At 34.5% G+C, this 23,831-nt stretch overlaps 2 protein-coding genes across 3 annotated transcripts; one reads left to right on the top strand and one right to left on the bottom strand.

The window, feature by feature from the left end:
- Positions 1-626: 626 nt before the first annotated feature.
- On the top strand, positions 627-16,302 carry rasgef1bb (RasGEF domain family, member 1Bb). The gene is made up of 14 exons (XM_051121385.1): positions 627-926; positions 5,822-6,011; positions 6,110-6,232; positions 9,249-9,386; positions 9,743-9,967; positions 10,637-10,711; positions 10,813-10,905; positions 11,189-11,291; positions 11,409-11,488; positions 13,129-13,224; positions 13,639-13,734; positions 13,823-13,946; positions 15,673-15,745; positions 15,865-16,302. The coding sequence occupies exons 2-14, from the start codon at positions 5,829-5,831 to the stop codon at positions 15,884-15,886; spliced, it is 1,431 nt and encodes a 476-aa protein (XP_050977342.1). The 5' UTR covers positions 627-926; positions 5,822-5,828; the 3' UTR covers positions 15,887-16,302.
- Positions 16,303-17,063: 761 nt separating this feature from the next.
- si:dkeyp-41f9.4 (PR domain zinc finger protein 8) lies at positions 17,064-21,289 on the bottom strand. Of its 2 annotated transcripts, XM_051121008.1 has the most exons (4): positions 20,975-21,289; positions 20,712-20,900; positions 19,628-19,835; positions 17,064-18,502 (listed from the first exon to the last, which is right to left on the bottom strand). In XM_051121008.1, the coding sequence occupies exons 1-4, from the start codon at positions 20,990-20,992 to the stop codon at positions 17,505-17,507; spliced, it is 1,413 nt and encodes a 470-aa protein (XP_050976965.1). In that variant the 5' UTR covers positions 20,993-21,289; the 3' UTR covers positions 17,064-17,504. The 2 variants fall into 2 exon arrangements, with proteins under 2 accessions (XP_050976965.1, XP_050976966.1); XM_051121009.1 differs by lacking the exon at positions 20,975-21,289 and having other exon boundaries at positions 19,628-19,851; positions 20,712-20,798.
- Between the last annotated feature and the right edge of the window lie 2,542 nt (positions 21,290-23,831).

Below are 23,831 nucleotides of genomic sequence, written 5' to 3'. Positions count from 1 at the left end.
ACCCTAAAAAATCAAAACTTCATTCTCATAATTTCATAATGTACTGAATTCAAATAGAGACCAATAATTTACTCAAGTATTAATTTAACCAAAGGTTACTTTCTTGGTACCTGTAACACTTACCTTGTGCTATTTTTAGGCCTGTGGTGAGTTAGCAAAGCTTGCTTTTTGCACACTTCAAAGTCTTAAGGAATGCAGTAGGCCCTTCCCAGTATTGTTTGCGTATTGTTTCGTGAATAATACCGCATACTTGTAGCTACATCCTCATTTGATGACACAAGTGGTGCTGAAACGTTTTCACCCTTAAATTTGAATATCACTTGCATTACTTTATATTACGCAATGCGTTATATAATATTACACCCTGTACATTCAACAGAGTCATAATGAACGAATACGTATGTATTCTGGAAAATAAAAACAAGTGAAGGGTGTGTACACACAGCCTGAAAAAACTTAAACCTTCAAAACAACCGACTGTTTTTGTTTGTCAGCGGTTAGTCCGCGTCTTGGGAGTTGATGGACGTCGCGCTGGCCAATAGGATCACTGGGAAATTTCAACTTGTGGCTTCCTGCCTCTGATTGGTCAATCGGACCTTGTGGGCGAGACCGCATTTTCCGGTTTTCCTTCTTAATGCTTTTCGGTGTTACAGGAATTCGATATTAGTTTCTCATGTTCACGACCTGGATTATTAGTCCAACAATGGAGACCGTCGATCATCACAAAGTATCCGTTCGCGACACGTTAACAGTGAATTGATTATTAGTAGCGAGCGCAAAAGAAAGATAAGAAGACTATCAGAGAGATTTCATTGTAAGAACGCAACTTGATCTGGGGTGTGCACGCGTTTTGGAGTCTTTTTGTTGGACTTCCTTGGATATCCATATCACCAGCGTTCTTGTACATTTACCTTTTTAATATTGTGGTGAGTTTACAGAGATTTGTAAATCAAAAAAACTTTGAAAATGACTTCATACTGCCATTCGTGCTTAATAATTGTTGTTTTTAAAACACTTATCGCATGTGTTATTGTGCAAACAATTCAAGTATCGTTTTAAAAGTCTATAGTGAGCACATTTAGTTTACTGCATATGTAGTTCATTCATATTTAGTTCAACTCATTCACTTTTCAGATGTCGCAAATTTTTTTAATCTGTGTTTGAACTTGTTTTTGTTTCGCTTGTGTTGCTCATACATGTGTAAGAGTGATTGCACATCGTCCATCTGTGATTTTCAGTCTGGTGTGATGAGTCAGTGGTAGTTAGTGAAGGGCAGATTCGTGTAATTACACGGACTGCACGGTCTGTTTACCATCTCTTCCTCCTGTTTGCATGAACTGCATGCATTTTGTGTATTTTTGCTTAAAACTCTCACTAAATATGACCTGTTCCACAAATGTTAGATGTGAAGTTTACTATGCTTCTCCAGGGAAGTGACACATTTATAGAAGAACTTCATCCAAAAATAATATATAGTCACTACTTTCTGCTCCAAACATGTATGATTTTCTTTCTACAGAAAGTCCATGTTCACTTTCATTTAATGTTTTCCCATGCAATTATTCTGCCTTTACCTTTCCACACAAGAAAGAAAAGTCACACAGGTTTGAAATGACACGAGGATGAGTAAATGATGACACGGTTATAATTTGTGTGTGAACTATCCCTTTAATGATTGATGAATAAGCCACAAGAAAAATCACGAGACTCATTCAAAAGGAAAGTTTCACACGTTAAGGTGGTTGGTCAGTGAGTCACTGTTGTCATAGGAACGTCGTTGGCAGTCAAATTAGTTGTTTTTGGGTACGTTCAGAATTTGGAACGTTTGCTTTTAACCATAAGATCACAAATACTGTGTTTTCTACATGGAGTGGAGTAGGAAAGTAGGTCTGCAGTGTTGATGCATTGAACATGAAGGAGATCAGTGGTTCAAGAAAAGACTCCTGCCATTAAACCAGCTTGACCACAAGACTTTTCCTTAATCCAATAACAGTGTTTAGGGTTAAGAGGACACCTAGTATACAGGAGCTTTAGAGATTGCAGAGCAGGAGGGAAATTAGCATTTCTTCTGACCTCCATCCGCTGGGATTGGTAAATTGCATTTTGTTAGTATGTTTTCTACCAGTTCGAATAGCTTTAAAATAACCTGAAATATCAGAAATTAACTTTTGCATTGTGCAAATAATTATAGCGTCAGCTTTTACTGATAGCTGTTACTGACTGTAAATAATGGTGCGTTCATGTCCTCCATGGAAGTTCATGTTTACCAGCTGGGACGTTGTAATTATGACAGGTGCTTTGTTTTTATTCAGATGACGAAGGTTTTATAAATGGAATAATTATATGCAATTATATTCTATTATATTTATTCATGTAACCTAATTTTATTGTATTAATTAAAAATAATACTTTAATTTGAGCAGATTTACCCTTATGACACTGCATCTGCTGTATTTTCTCACTGACGCTTTTATATTTTCACGTTGTAAATATCTGGGGCACTTCTGTAACTTTTACTGACAGTATTGCTAATAATATTTCTGTCAGTTGTCAAAAATATCACTTGCACTTTTGGTGCTGTGTTGCAGCTAACTAGCTTATGTTAACTTAATAACAACAATTAAATCTAACCTGTTAACTAACCCACCGTTTCAGTATAGACCTGATAATTTCCAACTAAAATCTGTAAATCTTGAATGTTTGGTTTCTTTTCAAAGAAAGCACTTTATTGAAGTTAAACAAGTTCTAAATAGGAAATAAAGAAAAATAAATAACCAAATTTGAAAAGAGCTTTCCAATATATAAAATTTGTCTAAACTGGAAAGGTTTACAATGGGTTAATAGGGCCCACTGCTTGACCAGTGACAGTTAACAGTAGGGTTTGACCGATTATCGGCTCCCGATATTAAGCATTTTTATCATTATCAGTCATATTCAAAACCAGTTTGCCAAAAAAATAATTTAAAAGCATTTAAAGTTTTTGTCAGAGCCCTTGTTATTCTTAATTTTGACATTCATTTTTATTATTTGCACCAGACACGTATATATTGCTTCAGAATATCGGCTATCGGTCTGCTTGATCTGTAATAATCGGTATTGCCCTGAAAAACACATATCAGTTGATTCCTAGTTAGCAGGTTAAATATGGCTTTCTGTGATGAGGATTTGCTAATACTGATGCTGACATTTTCATAAGCATAAGTTAGAATGGTTTGGAAAAGAAAAATCAGTATGTTGCAAGAAATTTGTGTCTGTAAATTTATCCCTGTCATGACGTCTTATTTTAAACTGACAGCTAAACACTTGCCTTATTGGTGCTTTGTTGAAACTTAGCTTATGTTGAATACGTGTGCCTTGACAACCAACAATTAAACTTAACATGTTAACTGTCCTACTGTTTCAGCATAGACCTGATAATAACATTTCCAACTGAAATCTGCAAATCTCAAGTGGTTTTAAGTTGGGTTTCTTTTTAAAGAAAGCACTTTATTGAAGTCAAACAAGTTATAAATAAGAAATAGACGCTTGGCCAGTGACAGTTAAAAGTAGGGGTCGACCGATTATCGGCACCAATATTAAAGGAGAAGTCCACTACCAAAACAAAGATTCACATATAATGTACTCACCCCCTTGTCATCCAAGTTGTTCATGTCTTTCTTTCTTCAGTCATAAAGAAACTGTTTTTTGAGGAAAACATTTCAGCATTTTTCTCCATATAATGGACTGAGATGGTGCCCTGATTTTGAACTTCCAAAATGCAGTTTAAATACGGCTTCAAACGATCCCAGATGCAGTTGTAAATGATCCCAGCCAAGAAAAAAGGGTCTCATTTAGCGAAATGATTGGTTATTTTCATGAAAATAATACAATTTATATACTTTTTAATGTCAAACACTTGTCTTGTTTTTGTTCCGGTTCATGACGGTTAGGGTATGTTGCAAAACTCCCATCTCATGTTCTCCCTCAACTTTAAAATCGCCCTATATTGCTGTTTTACCTTTTTTGTTAAGGGTGTTTGATCTTCTTTGCATGTTCACTTTGCAAAGACTGGGTCTGTACTTCTGCAGCGATGTAGGATGATTTTGAAATGATTTTTGAAGTTGAGGAGTTTTTCGACATACCGTAACTGTCTTGAGCCAGAATACACAAAGCAAAAAGTATTTAAATTGTATTTGTTTTTTTTTTTGTTTGTTTTCAAAAAATGAAAATAACCAATCATTTTACTAGATATGACCCTTCTTCCTCGGCGGGACTCGTGTACAACCACATTTGGGATCGTTTGAAGGCACATTTAAACTGCGTTTTGGAAGTTCAAAATCGGGGCACCATATCAGTCCATTATATGGAGAAAAATCCTGAAATGTTTTCTTCAAAAAACAATTTCTTTACGACTGAAGAAAGAAAGACATGAACATCTTGGCTGACAAGGGGGTGAGTACATTATATGTGAATCTGTGTTTTGAAAGTGGACTTCTCTTTTAAGCATTTTTATGATTATCAGTATCGGTCATTTCCAAAACTGATTTGCCAATAAAATTTGAAAGCATTTAATGAGTCTTTGTCAGAGCCCTTGTTATTTTTAATTTTGACATTGTCATTTTTACACCAGACATGTATATCACTTCAAATAACGGTTATCGGTCTGCTTGATCTGTAATAATCAGCATCAGCTCTAAAAAAAAAAACACACATCGGTCGACCCCTAGTTAACAGGTTAAACATGGTTTTCTGTTAAGTTAAAAGTTCATAAGCATAAGTTAGAATGGGTTGGAAAAGAAAAATCAGTATATTGTAAGAAATGTGTGCTTATAAATTTATTCCTGTCATGCCGTCTTATTTACTTATTTTCAACTGACAGCTAATGTTTGGGCCAGCGCTCAAAAGTGTCACTTGCCTTATTGGTGCTTTGTTGTAACTAACTAGCTTATGTTGACCAAGTATGTGTGCCTTAACAACCAACAATTAAACTTAACATGTTAACTGTCCTACTGTTTCAGCATAGACATGAATAACATTTCCAACTGAAATGTGTAAATCTTGAATGGTTTTAAGTTTGGTTTCTTTTTTAAGATAGCACTTTATTAAAGTCAAACAAGTTATTATTAGGAAATGGAGAAAAAGTTACCAAATGTGAAAAGAGCTTTTCAATTATTTACAGTTTGTCTAGATTAGAAAGGTTTACAATGGGTTAATGGGGCCCACTGCTTGGCCAATGATAGTTAAGAGTAGGGTTTGACTGATTATCGGTGCCGATATTAAACATTTTATGGTTATCTGTTATTTTCAAAACTGATTTGCAGATAAAATAATGTAAAAGTATTTAAAGAGTTTTTGTCAAAGCACTTATTATACTTAATTTTGACATTATCATTTTACACTGGACATATATACAAGTTATTGGTCTACTTGATCAGTAATAATCAGCATTGGTCCTAAAAAACATATCGGTCGACCCCTAGTTAATGATGGTTTTCTGTGATGAGGATTTGCTAATGTTTATTTTTTTCAAACCTACAGCTAAATGTTTAATAAAAATACACTTATGGCACAAAAACAATATATTTGGTTAAATTCTAGTACTCATTTTGTATGTTAGGGTCGTTGAAAATATTGACAATTAAAAACATAAACTACATTTATCAAGTATCTGCTTCTAAACAATTTCTTGTTAAACCAAATTAGTTTGAGACAAGTAGATGCTCAAAATGACTGCATGCATGTATCTGTGTTCATCTGGTGGTGGGTGTTTATTTCACACCTTGTTTCAGAGGGATGCTGCTCTGCAACTTTCTTACTGAATGACTAATGTTTTCATCCACAGGTCCGAAATGCCACAGACAACTCCATATTCAAGCAAATTCAACCCTAGCACTTACAGCAGCAGCCATAGTCACCGCCAACCCGTGGAGGAGAACTATGGGGGACTGCACTACCGTGATAATAAGCTTGTTTCTGGCTCTCTGGAAGCCCTGATACAGCTCTTAGTCCCTACTGTGGACTATTACCCTGACGTAAGTATACAGCCCTCACCGTGATAATTATCAGTTGCACGGTAAATGTCAACATTTGACTGATGCTTGAGATTTTCCTGTCTTTTTTTTAATTTTAGAGATCATACATTTTCACCTTCCTGCTAAGCTCTCGTCTCTTCCTGCATCCGTTTGAGCTCATGTCTCGTGTTTGTTACCTCTGTGTGGACCATCACAGGGTTGGCGACCCACAGACAGATAAGGTAATGTTATATCACCAAATGAGTCATTTTTCATCACAATTTGCTGGAAAGTATAACTGAGATGTGTTACATAACCATGCGGTAATGTCTGTTTTTGGATAATCCAGTGAATTAATCAAACTTCGCCTAGAAAGGTACTCGGTGGATGCAAACCAAAAGATAAGATTATTCATAACAACTGACTGAATAAGTCTGGCATCACTGCCAAAACACATTCATGTTATGTAACACTTACACAAAAGATTCAAAAGAGTCATGCATAATAAATGATTGAACCCACATTCGAATCATTTGTAAAATAGCCAGTACATACACACCTGTGTGACAACTCATGAATCAATTCTATTTTAATATGCTAATTTTCTGCAAGTGCCATGTGACACGATACATCAAAACTAAATCACTCCCATTAGGGGTTTGAATCTTTGGGTTGACAGTAAATACATTAAAGGAATCAGTCACTCAAGAATTAATATTCTGTCATCATTTACTTGTTCCACATGTATGAGTTTCTTTCTTCTGTTGAACACAAACTGTAAGAAGATACTTTAAAGAATGTTAGAAACCAAACTGTTGTGGTTCCCATTAACTTATTTTATCCATACTATGGAAGTCAATAGGTAACAGCAACAGTTACCAGCATTTTTTGAAGTATCTTCTTTTGTGTTCAACAGAAGAAAGAAACTCATACAGGTTTGGAACAACATGAGGGTAAGAATTTGTTATTTGTTAACATTAATTAACTAATATGAGCAAACAATGAACAATACATTAATTGCTGCATTTATTAATCTTTGTTAACATTGGTTAATAGAAAAACAGTTGTTCATTGTTTGTTCATGTTAGTTCACAGTGCATTAACTAATGTTAACAAACAACTTTTGATTTTAATAATGCATTAGTAAATGCTGAAATTAACATTAACTAAGATTATTAAATGCTGTAGAAGTATTGCTCATTCTTACTTAGTTAACTACATCAGTTAACGAATATTAACTAATGAACGTTATTGTAAAGTGTTACCATTGTTCCTTTAAGTTTAATTTAATCTATTTTTTTTCCATGTTGATTCAGTGTGCATCCGTTATTATTTTTAAATGCATTCTTTGAATTATTTACATACTTCCCCTATAGTATCTTTGGCAGGAAAAACTATTTTAGACAGTTATTGCACTCAAAGGTAACTTAAAAATGCATTTGTGAGGATCTTCCCATGCTAGAAATGTTGATGTATTATATAGGTCTGTCACTAACGATTATTTTGGCAATCGAGTAATCTGTCGATTATTCTGACGATTAATCGAGTAATCAAATAATTAAGTTTTGTTTTTGTTTTTTTAGTAATAAAAACAGACCTAAGTAAACAACAGGCTTTAAAATTACTTAAAAAACATATATAATAGCAACTAGGCAATAATAACTAGTTCAAATGAAGTATCAAAAGCAAGTAATCAAATGGTTTTATTGAACAAAACTGTTAAAATCCATAAAGTACGTAAGTACATAAACTTTTTCCATATTGATTCAGTATGTACTGTACCCGTTATTATTTTAAATGCATTAATTGAATCATTTACATAGTTTTCCTATAGTATCTTTGGCTAGAAAAAAACTATTTTGGACATTTATTGCACCAGAAAGTAACTTAATGTCAGATTTGTGAGGATCATCCCCCTGAGGCACGCTAGAAATGTATTACATAGGGCTGACACTAATGATTATTTTGGTAATCGAGTAATCTGTTGATTATTTTGACAATTAATCGTGTAATCGGATAATTATAATACATTTTTTTAGTAATATAAACCGACCTAAGCGAACAACAGGCTTTAAAATTACTTAAAATACTTATATAATAGCAACGAGGCAATAACTAGTTTTAATAAAGTATCAAAAGCAAGTAATCAAATGGTTTTATTGAACAAAACTGTTCAAATACATAAAGTACATTAACGCATTATTACAAATGACTTCAGAGGGTGCCAACGGCCTGACAATTGTTTTACACTTTACTGCACGATCAAATCCTTGATTATTATTGACTAAACAACATTTAATTGAAATGTCCTCTAAATCTTTAATAGTTGCCCATTTCTGACACTGTAATTTCTTGAATATGTGGACATCAAAACATGTAAACGCTAGGGTTTGAGCTTTTATCTGAAAAAGAACAGTTAGCATATTGAGAAAGATACTGATGTATTTGTAGCGTTTGTGAATTCACAAAAGCATAATGCTTTATTATGATTTTTAAATTGATTTAAATATCATGCAGCCTTGGAAAACAGTCTAATAATGCGTTACATGTAACACAACTGTTGAAGACTGGTAAAATGCAATTGAGGATTTTTTAAAATCAAGTACTCAAATTGAATTGAGAAATCATGGCAGCCCTAGTATTACATAAATGTGACCCGGGACCACAAAGCCAGTTATAAGGCTCAATGTTTTTGAAATTTGAGAAGCTTTCCATTGATTTATGGTTTGCTAGGATAGGACAATATTTGGTTGAAATACAACTATTTGAAAATCTGAAATCTAAGGGTGCAAAAAAATTAAAATACTGAGAAAATCACCTTTAAAGTTGTCTAAAAGAAGTTCTTAGTGATGCATATTACTAATCCAAAATTAAGTTTTGATATATTTACAGTAGGAAATTTTAATAAATTAAAAAATATCTTCATGGAACATAATCTTTACTTAATATCCTTATGATTTTTGGCATTAAAGAAAAATCGATCATTTTGACCCATACAATGTATTTTTGGCTATAGATACAAACATACCCATGCTACTTAAGACTGGTTTTGTTGTCCAGGGTCACATATGTAACTTGTTTATTTATATCATAACTTTTTTGGGGTGATGATTCATAACCAGTATAGATGATTCACTTTACAAAAAAAAAAAATCTCCGATTTTAGTAAACATGATTTGGTAGATGTTGCCTAGTAGCTACTATCTTATAGCGAACTGTAGATGATTCAGTGCTAACCTGTCTTGCTTTACTCAACAGAAAAGAATACGGGAAATGGCACCGAAAATCGTGCAGCTGCTCACAGAATGGACAGAGACCTTCCCGTACGACTTTAGGGATGAGCGCATGATGCGCAGCCTCAAAGAGATGACCCATCGCCTTGCCTTTGGAGATGAGGTAAGCAGAAATGATACCATCCTCATGATCTAGCAGAATCATCATGATTTCATCGTGCTGTTGTTTGTTTTTGAACTAAATCTTGAATAAATGAACAGTGATGTATGACTACATTCTTCTGTATGGATATATCAATATATCAGGCATCAACATGACCTGGATTTAGAGCCACATGCAAATGCGTTGGATTTGCATCTACGCTGTTTGGCTCCAAACCCTCTGACGTATTTCCTTTTTGCTCAAGCTGTGATATCAACAAAACAGCTTACAGTTACCAAATGTTTTTTTTGGCCACAGACGAACAGAATGGATATTATAATGCTGACGTAGGAAATGGTTGTGTTGTTTTTGACTAGCTCTCACGGAGGGCCATGCAGAGACTCATTCAGCGCCTCTTACGCAAACTGACCACCCTCGGACAGTACGAAGAGTCGCTGGCGACATCTAGCGCCACGGCCGCCGCCATGGACAGACCGCTCGCCCTCAAATCCAAGCAGCAGTTAGTACGCAGAGACGATTGTGTTTTGAATCTGTGTGATGACCCTTTCGTCTTCGCCCAACAACTGACACACATCGAGATGGTGAGTGATGGCAAGCTTCAATCTGATTGGCTGTCAGTATTGCTGTTCTGTACTTAATGGTTCACACAGATTTACTCACTATTAAAGATGTAAAGGAATTTGCTTTTTCATCAAAACAGATTTGGACTTGCTCACCAGTGGATCCTCTGCAGTGAATGGGTGCCGTCAGAATGAGAGTCCAAACAGCTGATAAAAACATCACAGTAATCCATACGACTTCAGACTATTAATTATAGTCTTGTGAAGTGAAAAGCTGCACGTTGTAAGAAACAAATTCATCATTAAGGTGTTTTAACTGCATATTTCTCTTCTGATTCAGATGCAATATTATGGAGGACTTGTATTTTAGCCATAAGCAACGTCCTTAGCCATAATAAACATCCTAATGATGGGTTTATCTCTTACAAACTTGTAACTTTTCACTTCACAAGACATTCATTTATGGACTGGAGTGGTGTGGATTACTGTAACATTTTTAATCAGCTGTTTGGACTCTGACGGCACCCATTTACTGCAGAGGATCCATTCGTGAGCAAGTCATGTCAATCTGTACTGAAAAAGAAACAACCTCTTCTACATCTTGGATGATCTGAGAATACGTTTTCAGCTATTTATTTATTCTAAAATAAACTACTCCTTTAAACCTGCTCTCATGTTTTCTACATGTAGGAGAGACTCGGTTACATTGGCCCTGAGGAATTCGTTCGAGCGTTTGCTCAGAAAAGACCCTCGGACAACCATAAGGTAAGAGGGTCACACAGCTGTACTCAAAGATTACGTAAGAATAGCCACAGATAAAGAAGCAGCTTGGCTATTTTAATAACAGTTGAACTTTTGTCTGTCAGAGTTTCTTCAGCAAAAGAAAAGCGAGTAACCTGGAAGCTTACATTGAATGGTTCAACAGACTGAGCTACCTGATAGCCACAGAAATTTGCATGGTGAGTGCACCTTTCGTCTATTTTGGAATAAACCAGAGCAGCGGTAGCAGGAAAATCTTATCTTTTGCTGTTGACGTCAAAAGTTGCGTAACTGCTCTGTCACTTGTATAATTCTGAGCCTGTGCGGTTTTTGTTACTTTTGAATGATCCGAAGCTGAATGCTGCTTCATTTCCAATGTAAAATCTGCTTCCTGGAGCAAAACCAGCTGAGAACACTGCTCTATGGAAACAAGTATGATTGCAATCACTGACACTATGCTGCCCTCTGCTGGTTTGTCTTCAGCCTGTGAAGAAGAAACACAGAGCAAGAGTGCTGGAGTTCTTCATAGACGTGGCACAGGAATGCTTCAACATCGGGAACTTCAACTCATTAATGGCCATTATTAGTGAGTACATATTGAATTCTGTCATTAATTTAAAGTGTGCAATGATGCAAAAACAATCTTGTTAGCTGTAGACTAGACTTGCATTGAAGTGATGATTAACAATATTTTACCTTGTAGCTGGGATGAACATGAACCCTGTATCCAGATTGAAGAAAACCTGGAATAAAGTCAACACGGACAAGTTTGACATCCTGGTGGTAAGGAAACTGTTATGATGAAGAGAGAAAGATACACAGTCTCAGACCACCATCTAATTTAAACTTGGAAATGCACAACATTTCAAGATTTGTAGTTTTTTTTTAAACCAAAGAAACAATGAAAAGGTTCACTACTGAATTAAAATTTCCTGATCATTTATTCGCCCCCCAAGTCATCCAAGATGTTCATGTCTTTTTCGTTCGATTAAAAAATGAAGGTTTTTAAGGAAAACATTTTAGGATTTTTCTCCATATAGTGGATTTCAGTGGGGATCAACAGGATGAAGGTCTAAATTGCAGTTTCAGTGCAGCTTCAAAAGGCTCCACACGATCCCAGCTAAGGAATAATGGTTTTATCTAGTGAAGCAATTGGTCATTTTCTTAAAAAAAAAAAAAAAAAATCGAATGTATAAACTTTTTAACCATAAATACTCATATTGCGATGCACATGTACGTCTTCACACATTACGAAATCACAATGAAAAACTCCTAACTTTCTCCTCCAACTTCAAAATTGGCCGGCATCGTTGTTTTACCTGTTTTTGTAAAGGGTCTTTGACCTTTTATTTATTTGTTTTTTTGCATTTTGTAAACACTGGGTTGGTACTTCTATGTCATGTGACCTTTCCAATGTGATTGTGTAATGCGTGAAGACAAGCTAGTGCAGAAGGAGCATTTGTGGTTAAAAAGTGTGTGTGTGTGTGTGTGTGTGTGTGTGTATATATATATATATATATATATATATATATATATATATATATATATATATATATATATACACTTTTTATTTGGTTCTGGGATCTGGTGTACAGTCCTTTGAAGCTCCACTGAAACTGCAATTTGGAGTTTCAACCCGCTGATCCCCATTAAAGTCCATTATATGGAAAAAAAATCCTGTAATGTTTCCCTCAAAAACCTTTAAAAATTGAAGTTTTATTACTTCATTGAAGTGGTCTCAGACTTTTAGGGAGTGTTCATGCTTGTCATGTTTGGTTTGATTAAGACGAACCCTGGTGCAATTGCTCTGTTAGTGCGGTTCACTTGAGTAAGTGTGTACACTGCCATCCAAATCCTGGTGCGCAGCAAACAAGTGGGAAGCTAAAAAGATGGGTCTCGGTTCGATTCCAAACAAACTCTGGTGCGGTTTGAATGAAATGTGAATGTGACACGGATCAAAGACTTCCAAACGAACCAAAAACGTGACGCTATGCGACATGATTACACGCAGGGAACATGTGTTTCCAAAACAAAATGAGCAGAGGGCAAACATGGAGCAACGAGGAGGCCTTTTATGAGCTCTGTGAGTGGGTACTTTGATGTCATACACTCGCAGTGCCGCTTTAAGTCGAACACACCTTTCTTTTTTTGTTTGGAGTGTTCAGTGAGTTCCATCACGAAATATACGTCATTCAATCAGGTTGTGAACGTACCACTATGCCTTTAGGTTCGCTGTCAAAAATGCCAGTGCGAACGCTAAGCAGACCAGGACCAAATTTATCATTTTCCTTTTTGGTCTGAACCAAATGAACCAAACTACAAGTGTGAACACACCCTTAGACTTTACTATGTATGGAAATGTTTTAAACTATACATGTTTTCTATGCACACAATTAATTTTGCTGTTTGTTTTGGTATATTAGCACCAAATGGATCCATCGAGCAACTTCTACAGCTACCGCACTGCATTGCGGGGAGCAACTCAGAGGTCCAGTACAGCACACACAAGCCAAGAAATGGTAAGGTTTTTTTTGTTGTTGTTGTTGTTGTTGTTGTTTTTTTGTTTTTTTTAATACAAAACTTCCATTTTAAGTGTCAAACGATTAATCACGATTAATTGCATACATTTAAAAGTTTAAGTTTGCCTAGTATATGTGTGTGTACTGAGTGTAATTATGTATATTAGAAATACAAACACATTCATGTGTATATATATGTAAGAAATTTTTACAAGTACTTCTCTTAAATATATACATTAATTTGTGTGTATTTATATATACATAATAATTACACACAGTACACACATTTATTTTAGGCAAACTCAAACTTTTATTTTCTATGCGAATATTATCGCAATTAATCATTTGATAGCCCTAATTTTAACACGTGTAAAGTGCATGTGAATTTAATATGAATTCACTTTTATCTTTCAGATTGTTATCCCGTTCTTCAGCTTGTTCATAAAGGATATCTACTTCTTGAATGAAGGCTGTGTCAATAGACTGCCTAACGGCCACATCAATTTCGAGGTAAGTTGACATGTAATTCTCTATAATACTGTATCACTTGGTTATCTAGTAGTGCAGAAGATAAAGCTTTTCTTCACTCGTATTACAGAAATTTTGGGAGCTGGCCAAACAAGTGAGCGAGTTTCTGTCCTGGAGGCAGGTGGTCTGTCCTTTTGAGAGGGACAGGAAAACCCTGCAGTATCTGATCAGCGCACCAGTGTTCAGTGAAGATGGTGAGTTGATGCTTTTTGTACTTGCTCTTAGAAAACTAGATGGTGAAATGTATGGAAGCTGGTTTCTGCCACTGAATGAAAAATAAAAGGTAACTGTGACTTTTTATCTCACAATTTTGACTTTTTTTCTCAGAACTGTGAAATCATAAACTCGCAATTGTCAGTTCTAAAGTCCAGTTCTGAGTGGGAAGAATGACTTCTGACTTAATAACTTGCAATTGTGTGTTCTAAAGTCGGAGAAAAGTCACGATTGTGAGATATAAACTCGCGTTTCTGAAGGGAAAAAGGCGCGATTGCGCATTATAAACACAATTCCTAAGAAAAAGGCGCGTTTGCAAGATATGAACAAAATTCTGAGGAAAAAAAATGTGATTGCATGATATAAATGCAATTCTGAGGGGGAAAAAAAGGCGTGATTGTGAGAAATAAATGCAATTCTGAGGTTAAAAAAATTGTGATTGCGCAATATAGACAGTTCTGAGGGAAAAAGGCGTGATTGAGCGTTATAAACTTGCAATTCTGAGGGAAAAAAAGTCACGATTGCGAGATATAAACTCACAATTCTGAGGGAAAGAAATTGTGCTTACGCGATATAAATGCAATTCTGAGGGGGAAAAAGCGTGATTGTGCGATCTAAACGCAACTCTGAGTGAAAAAGGCGCAATTGCGCGTTATAAACTTGCAATTCTGAGGAAAAAAGTCATGATTGCGAGATATAAATCGCAATTCTGAGGGAAAAGAGAAGTGATTGCGCGTTATAAACTCGCAATGCTCAGGAAAAAATTGTGATTGCGTGATATATATGCAATTCTGAAGGGAAAAGGAGCGATTACAAGATATAAACTTGCAATTCTGAGGAAAAAAATTGTGCCTGCGTGATATAAATGCAATTCTGAGAAGAAAAAGACACAATTGCACATTATAAATTTGCAATTCTGAGGAAAAAGTCATGATTGCGAGATATAAATGCAATTCTGAGGGAAAAAAAGGCATGACTGCGTGTTATAAACTCACAATTCTCAGGAAAAAAAATTGTGATTGTGCGATATAAATGCAATTCTGAGGGGAAAGAGGTGCGATCGTGTGTTATAAACTTGCAATTCTGAGGGAAAAAAGTCACGATTGCAAGATACAAACTCGCAGTTCTGAGGAAAAAGACGTGATTGCGAGATATAAATTCGCCATTCTGACTTTTTACAAGTTTATATTTCCCAATTCTGAGGAAAAAAAAAAGTCAGAATTGAGAAATGTGAACTCGAAATTGCGATGGGGGAAAAATTGTGAGAATTGTGAAGAGAAAAAGTCCCAATTCCTTTTTTTTTTTTTTTTTTTTCCCTTCCCAGTGGCAGAAATAGAAACGGCTGTAGGTTGTTTGCAAAAAGAAAATGACTAACCACAATTTAGTATCCAAATAATACAATGATGTCACCTATTTTTAAAAGAACTATTTTAATTACACTTTATTTAAAGGTAACATTGTTACAATGAAATTACACATAAGTATTGAGTAATATTAATTATCTACATGTACTTCTTACAGGGATGGGTTTAGGGTTTGGTTTACCGTTAGTTGCTAGTAATTATGCGTAATTTACTGTCATTTACTAATAGTAAGTACGTTACTACGTCACATTAAAATAAAGTGTTACCAATATTTCTGTACGTAAAATAGCTGTGGTTACATTAATTGAGTGTATGGAATAAATGTATTTGTGTTGTGTTTCAGAGCTCCAGCTCGCTTCGTATGAGAGTGAAGGTCCTGAAAACAATCTGGAGAGGGACACACGCCGTTCACTCAGGTCTGAGCTCTTTTCTAAATACCCTTGTTTTTGACTTTCATCTGTGAATTTTTAAACGACTTGCCGCTACTGTATATAGGCGCTCAATTTCATCTCCCATTTGTTTCCCGTTACTCTAGGACGTCTCTCAGTAGAATGTGAACGGTGAATTTGGGATCGTGTCCTGACACGAGGACTGATGGCACTGAAGATTTTGAAGGACTTTTTTAATCATGACACTTTCCTGTGGTTTCATTGTTGAAATTGAGGCTGGATTCTCATTGTGACAGTAACACTATGCTAAAGGAAACATACTCATCTCATTTACCTCAAGTACCTTAATGAAATGTGTTATAAACATGCTATAGATCTCCTGGGTGAATTAAGAGCATGTCGCTGGCTGACCTGTTCTACTATTACGTTGTTTTGTTTTGTTTTGTTTTTTGCTTTTGGTAAGTGGTATCAATAGTTTGTGTACTGAACATATTTGTTACAATATTAAAAAGATATTTTTATGTATATAGTTTCATGTGACCAGTGTATATGTTTCCCTATAAAGGATCTCTGAATTAAGATGATTTCTTGTGTGGTCTCTATTTTTCAATATTTCATTCATACAGGATGTTTTTTTTAAATCAGTATCCAAAATAAAAGTTTTTGTTTATATATGTGTGTGTACTGTGTATAGTTATTATGATTATGTATATATAAATACACAAACATACATTATAAATTTTGAAAATATGTATTTAAATGTATATATTTGTATTCTTATATAATATAAATATTTAATATATAAACATTTGAAAATATACATGAATTTGTATGTATTTACAGTACAGTACACACACATTATATAACCAAAAACTTATTTTGGTTGTGGTTAAGCGTGATTATTGTTTGACAGCACTTTTTTAAATTAACTTATTTTTCAATTTCTGTATTTTAATTATAGTTCATTCGAACATTGGCATTAATCAGTTGATAGTGTGGAGATGGAAATAAACCATAGACTAAAAAAATAATAAACAAGTACTTCTGCGCCACCTAGTGGTCAAACTAGTATTGCTACTATGAATTGTGACCAATTTAGAATAACTTTGGATCCAATTTTAAGCCATTTAAATAAACGAATACAGGAAAAACCTGTTTGTGCTTTTGAGGATTATTTCGCTAAAAAAATAACTGAAATTGAATGTTGTTTCATGGTTAAAAAGCTATTATTTGGTTATATGATACAGATATTGCCAAAAATGCTAAAAAATTTTTTAAAGGACAATAAAACATGATACAGTTGTTTTCAAATGATATTTAGTTTCTTTAAATAAATTTAGAGCATTAACACAAAGGCGCATGAGTAAAATACAGTGTTATTTAAAAAACACATTTTTATTTTAGATTTCCTTAAAAACAAAAGGCTCAGTTTTGCCAGATTTACCTGAATAGGCATTTTATTCAAATGTACAATTTATCAAACAGTTATTTAATACTTTAAAAAGTACCTTACAAATCTAAATATTATTTTTTTTGTGTGTGTGTGTTTAGTAAGTGATATCCCTTCACATTCCCAGGTGATGGCATTAGCATTGGATAATGCAAAAAAAAACAAGATCACAAAATATATAACGAGCTTAAAGAGAATTTACATTTAAGACTTACATTTCATATTAATTAAAAAAAATAAATAAATAAAATGTAAACATTTTTAACAACATTTAGGTAGATTTTGTAAAAAAAAAAAAAAAAAAAAATGTATTTATTTTTATTTTTTAACATGAGTTCATGTATGAGAGGTCATGTGACGTGAGAGGTGATGACGCTCTCTGAACGTTTCGTCACATATGGGACACTTCAGCCTCTCATTCCTGTTCCTCGACTGTCTCTCATCTGACAGCGCCCTCTTGTGGTGGGACCTCATGTGTTGCACCAGGTCTGATGTCATATGAAAAGAAAGATTGCATTTAGCACACCAGTTCTGGATAGGTAAACCAAGAGAAGACAGAGAGGGGGTCAGTAACGACTGCAAATGTGTAGCGTGTGGATGCTGCACCCGGGAGGTCTTGGACCAAAGGTTTGCACTGGGAAGAAGAGCCAACTGTTTTGGAAGATCCATGTTTAGTAAAGCAGAGCTGTGGAGGTTGAGTGGGAGAATGCTGGGGAGGATAGATGTCCGGTTAGGGATGAGGTTGCTGGTAAGACTGGCTGACATGAGCAGCATATGAGGTGTGATGTGAGGAGGTTGCGTGAACACGCTCTTTTTGTTCTTTTCACCTTGTGCGTCTTTTGACACACTAGTAGTGAATGCAGACTTGGTCGTTGTAGTAGATTTAAAATCCTGCTTGTCTGGGTCTGTTGTGCAGTTGTCATGACATTGTAGCTGGCTGCATAGAGAACTTCGGCCCTCACTGAAAGACTTTTTGCTGGCGGATGACCAGGAACGTCTATTCACCCCATTAACACAAAACCTTTTCACTAATACCTTTTCATCTCCATGCATATCAACAGATGACGGTTCGCCATCACTCTCATCTGTGTCTGATTCAAGAGAATGTCTTCTTTTAGGGCTCTGTGCATCTGCGGGACGATTCTTCCTGCAGTTCTCCATCTCTCGTGCTAAATTGTGGAAGTTTGTGGTAGGTTTGCTAGTCACTGAATGCATTTCTGGAATGGTGATTTTCTTCAAGAGGCTTGTAGGTTTCTTTATGCAGAAAAATCTCTTGTGTGCCAACAGAGGGAATTCAAAGAGAAAACTCTGCTTGCATTCAGAGCAGATTAAACCTAAAAGAGAAATGCGAATGAAAAGTCATTTTACATTTCAGTGAAACATTTATGTATTGACAGTAGGTGGCGACAAGTCATTGAATCATTTGTTTAACTGTTTCATTCAAAAACACTGATTCATTCAGAAACAAATAAATCAGTCAGATTCATGTGCTTTGTTTTTTATGTATATTTAATTTTTTTAATATGTAATTACAATTTCCAAAAATGGGTCTAACGCTGGTTAAGAAAAATCGATAACAACAGCTTTTAATATAATTGATAAAGACCTGTTATTTTGGATAAAATGAAAAAATGATGCATTCAGTATTGAAACATGTATAGGCAATTCATTGAATCATTCAACTAATTCGTTCAAAAACACTGATTCATTCTTTGAACGAAACAAGTGACTGTCTTTATTAGTGAATCATTGAATTATTCACTTAACTGATTTATTCAAAATCATTGATTCATTCAGTAATGAAACATGGGTGATTCACTGAATCATTCATTCAGCCAATTCGTTAAAACACACAGATGCATTCTTGAACGAAACAAGTGACTGTCTTTATTAGTGAGTCACTGAATTATTCACTTAACTGATTTATTCAAAACACTGATTCATTCAGTAATTAAATATGTATGAACGATTCATTGAATTATTCATTTAGCCAATTCGATCAAAAACACTGATGCACTCATGAGCTAAACAAGTAACTATTTTATAGTAAGTCACTGAATTATTCACTTAACTGATTTATTCAAAATCATTGATTCATTCAGTAATGAAACATGGGTGATTCACTGAATCATTCATTCAGCCAATTCATTAAAAAACACTGATGCATTCTTGAACGAAACAAGTGACTGTCTTTATTAGTGAGTCACTGAGTTATTCATTTACCTGATTTATCCAAAACACTGATTCATTCAGTAATTAAATATGTATGAACGATTCATTGAATTATTCATTTAGCCAATTCGATCAAAAACACTGATGCACTCATGAGCTAAACAAGTAACTATTTTATAGTAAGTCACTGAATTATTCACTTAACTGATTTATTCAAAAACATTGATTCATTCTGAAACACTTCATTTAATATCATGCTGTTATATAAATATATGATGCATTCAAACCTTTTGTGTTCTTTTGCTCTGTGCCGAGGCCAATCAGTTTGGCTAGATCTTTCCCATACCAAACTAAAAGCTCTGTGTTTTCAGGAATATTCTTTATGGCTCTGAAAAATAGATGTCCGTTCTTCATATACGCCTCTAGATTTTGCTCCTCTGCATTCCTAGCTGACTGAATCATCTGCAGACATTCGCTAGACACTGATGGGTCCATCTGAACAAAAGAAGATCTGAAAATAAATACATTTACTATGTGTAATAACAACAAAAAATATTTGCATAAAGGGTAGATACCTATTGTTTTAAAGTAGTGCTGTCAAGTCGATTATTCATGATTAATTGCATCCAAAATAAAAGTTTGTGTTTACATAATATATGTGCGTATACTGTTTATTTATATGTATATATATATATATATACACAGTACAAACACATATGTGACCCTGGACCACAAATCCAGTCTTAAGTCGCTGGGGTATATTTGTAGCAATAGCCAAAAATACATTGTATGGGTCAAAATTATTGATTTTTGTTTTATGCCAAAAATCATTAGGAAATTAAGTAAAGATCATGTTTCATGAAGATATTTTGTAAAATTCCTACTGTAAATATATCAAAAGTTATTTTTTGATTAGAAATATGCATTAGTAAGAGCTTCATTTGGACAACTTTAAAGGTGATTTTCTCAATATTTGATGTTTTTGCACCCTCAGATTCCTGATTTTCAAATGTAGTATCTTTACCAAATATTGTCCTGTTCTAACAAACCATACATCAATGGAAAGCTTATTTATTCAGCTTTCATACGATGTATAAAGCTCAGTTTAACAAAATGGACCCTTATGACTGGGTTTGTGGACCAGGGTCACATATATTATGAAAACAAACTTTTATTTTGCATGCGATTAATCGGGATTAATGGATTTGACAGCACTAACTGTAAAGTTCTCAAATGCAAAATAAACAGGAGGTTCTTACTATGCCTACTTGTGACAACATGCCCCACTAAACACATATGAACTGTATCTTTTTTCTAGGCAATAATGGTGAAGTCATTATAAGTCATTTATAATCATACCGCGCAAATTACCTGCAGCACATAGGCGGTATCTCGTCTGTCCGTGCACTTGCAGGCGATGAAAGCGATGCTGTCACACATTGAGGTGTGTGTTGGAGCACATGGACCCAGCACTGCTCCAGCAGGCACGGCTCGAGAGGTGCTGATGCTGCTCAGCGCAGCCGCTGCATCCAGCAGAAGACGCGCTCTTTCCTCTGGACCCTGAGACAACACTTTGAATTTCACTTTCTGTATTTTGAAATAGAGTTTTATTTATCGTCATAAACGCACCTTACCATTTCAATCTTAAGCATAGATAAAATCCTCTTAGTAGAGTCGGTGTTTTGGAGTGAGTCCTGATATAGACGCTCCGAGCGATGATTCTTATGTTATGAACGCAAACATTTATCTGTGGGAAACTGACCAGACCCCGCCCCCGATTCTCTTATCCCTAATATGAGTCGTTCTGGGTCAGTGTCGCGTTTTCTGAGCGCTGATCTTTGGCTCAAATGTCTAACCTGAGATCGCTGAGATGAGCTCATTACTGTCATATTAACAGCAGTGCGCTCAGGCGTTAATAATCACTTACCAGTGTTATGACTGCAGGCTATTATGAGTCTTCGCATACAGGCCTGAGAGGTGCGCTTTACTATCTATCTATCTATCTATCTATCTATCTATCTATCTATCTATCTATCTATCTATCTATCTACCTGTCTGTCTGTCTGTCTGTCTGTCTATCTATCTATCTATCTATCTATCTATCTATCTGTCTATCTATCTATCTATCTGTCTGTCTGTCTATCTATCTATCTATCTGTCTATCTATCTGTCTGTCTGTCTATCAGCGTTGGAAAGGTTACTTTGTAAATGTAATAGGTTACAGATTACAAGTTACCTTTAAAATGTAATAAGGAGTGTAACTATTTCAACTACATTTTTGAAGTAATGTGACTGATTACATTTGATTACTTTTTAATTACATTTCTAAATTTAAATATTATTTTTTTTTTCTAAATGCTTCTAAACTGTTCATTTTCAAACATTTAAAGCAGACAGGGTTCACCTTACAGTACTCAACACTGTCAGACTTTCAAAATCCTTTGTCACTTAAATTAAGATTATAAGAATTACATTTTAAAGCACAGCCACCACAAAATCAGACTTTAGCGTCTCTTTTTACTTTGAGGTCGTTCAGAGGTTAAATACAGATTTAAAATCATAAAAAGATGTAGTTTATTAGCTATGATACTGTTTTTGAAATCAAATCTTTGCATAACTATAACAGGAAACACTGGCGTCTAACACACCCAAATAGGAAGTAAAGCAGTTATTGAATAAGCACGTGTCCTAAACTCCTGAAACACTGGTGTCTCATATTTTCATACAGATTACAGTTACATTTATTTTGTAATTACAGTTTTTCTCAGTCGCTTTGGTGCATTTCTCACAACACTATTTACATTTGCACAACAGTTAATGCATTTCTCAAAACAATTAGTACAAACTGCAAAACCTAGTTGATAACCTGCAAAAGCGTGTCACTTGCTCAAAATGGATAGCTCATTCCTCAAAAGCAAGTATTCATGTCAATGAAAGTGTCAGTGTCATCAAGATGAAAAGTCCTGACACCATTGTTTATGAACAAAATAGTCAAATGGCTTTGTCATGTTTTCATTATGACAGTTTACTCTGTAAATTTTTTTCCTATGCAAAAAAGTCAGATTTTGGTGACACTTCCTGAAAATGCTCAAGACAGCACTATATACTATTTGCACAGCCATTTGAAAACTACAGTAAAGCTAGACATTACTGTATTTAGTGAGGTATCTGAGTACAAGACACTGAATATGTATGTTTCACATTTTTACTTCATATGCTCTTTGCAATTCTAATTTATTCAAAGCATTGTGCAAACGAATAAATACACCCTTATTTACAACAAACATAAACTCCCTTTGGGTAGAGCTGTGCACAATTGTAAACAATATTGCAGTACATATTGGAACTGAACCTACAACATACATAGGTCTGTAAATCATTCATGCACATTTGCAGAAATTGTTCAATTTAGAAGACATTTTCAGGAAAAAAAAGATTTAAAATTTTTTATAAAATTTGCTTGACAGATTTTGACAACTAGTTCAACATTTTTGTATGTAATGACTCAAGCAATGAAATGAGGACTATTAGTTTTATATGGAATGACTATTCAGCATTCACAAGTTTAGTTAATTTTGACTGACATGACATAAGCAAATGATAATGTTATAAAACAGCAGAGAGTTGTATGAAAGCAATTGATGCATGTCCAAAAGCATTTGCAATTTGTTGGAAGGAATGAGAAACTGCTACTATGATGTGCACAAATGACTAAATGTTGTGGAGGTTGAAGTAAATGTTGTGCAAATGTAAATAGTGTTGTGAGAAATGCACCAAAGCGACTGAGAAAAACTGTAAATTACACAATAATGTTGCATGTAACTAGTTACCCAACAGCTTTTAATATTGTTATAAAATTCAAAAACACTGATTCGTTCAGTAATGAAACATGGGCGATTCACTGAATCATTCATTCAGCCAATTTTGTTAAAAAACAATGCATTCATCAGCTAAACAAGTGAGTCTTTATTAGTGAGTCATTGAATAATTCACTTTACTGATTTATTCAAAAACAATGATTCATTCTGAAACATTGCATTTAACAGATTAGTTACATTTGCTTTGTAATGAAATGATGTAATTACGTTACATGTAGTTACTCCCCAACACTGCTATCTATCTATCTATCTATCTATCTATCTATCTATCTATCTGTCTGTCTGTCTGTCTGTCTATCTATCTACAGTGACTTTTGATTATGAATTAAAAGGTCTTTTCAATCCTCAAATTATACATTTATATTTTAAATTTCAACTGAACATTCTAATCTATGAGTTTTCTGAAGTAAGTAAATTAAACTCTACTCTAGAAGTCCAAAATTATTTTTTATTTATTTATTAATCTATTTATTAATCTAATTTATTTTTTAATCTCTTTAAATCATTTTTTTTTTTTTTTTTTTTTGCAGTGTTCACTTGCATGTGGACAAGCACATTAAACATGTTCCACAAAAAGTGCTGAAATCATTGTCGGCATAAAATATCTTCGATA

This window comes from Labeo rohita, chromosome 10 (genome assembly GCF_022985175.1).
Source record: "Labeo rohita strain BAU-BD-2019 chromosome 10, IGBB_LRoh.1.0, whole genome shotgun sequence".
Classification (NCBI taxonomy): domain Eukaryota; kingdom Metazoa; phylum Chordata; class Actinopteri; order Cypriniformes; family Cyprinidae; genus Labeo; species Labeo rohita.
Note: the sequence above shows the minus strand (reverse complement) of the source record. Positions and strands in the feature narration are given on the sequence as shown.

Excerpts from the sequence above, each read along its gene's own strand:
- rasgef1bb (XM_051121385.1), top strand. The coding sequence starts at position 5,829 with ATGCCACAGACAACTCCATATTCAAGCAAATTCAACCCTAGCACTTAC. Across the intron at positions 6,233-9,248 it reads GCGACCCACAGACAGATAAG|AAAAGAATACGGGAAATGGC; the intron begins GTAATGTTATAT and ends TTTACTCAACAG. Across the intron at positions 9,968-10,636 it reads AACTGACACACATCGAGATG|GAGAGACTCGGTTACATTGG; the intron begins GTGAGTGATGGC and ends TTCTACATGTAG.
- si:dkeyp-41f9.4 (XM_051121008.1), bottom strand. Across the intron at positions 19,836-20,711 it reads ATACCGCCTATGTGCTGCAG|ATGGACCCATCAGTGTCTAG; the intron begins GTAATTTGCGCG and ends TCTTTTGTTCAG. Across the intron at positions 18,503-19,627 it reads AGAGCAAAAGAACACAAAAG|GTTTAATCTGCTCTGAATGC; the intron begins GTTTGAATGCAT and ends TTTCTCTTTTAG.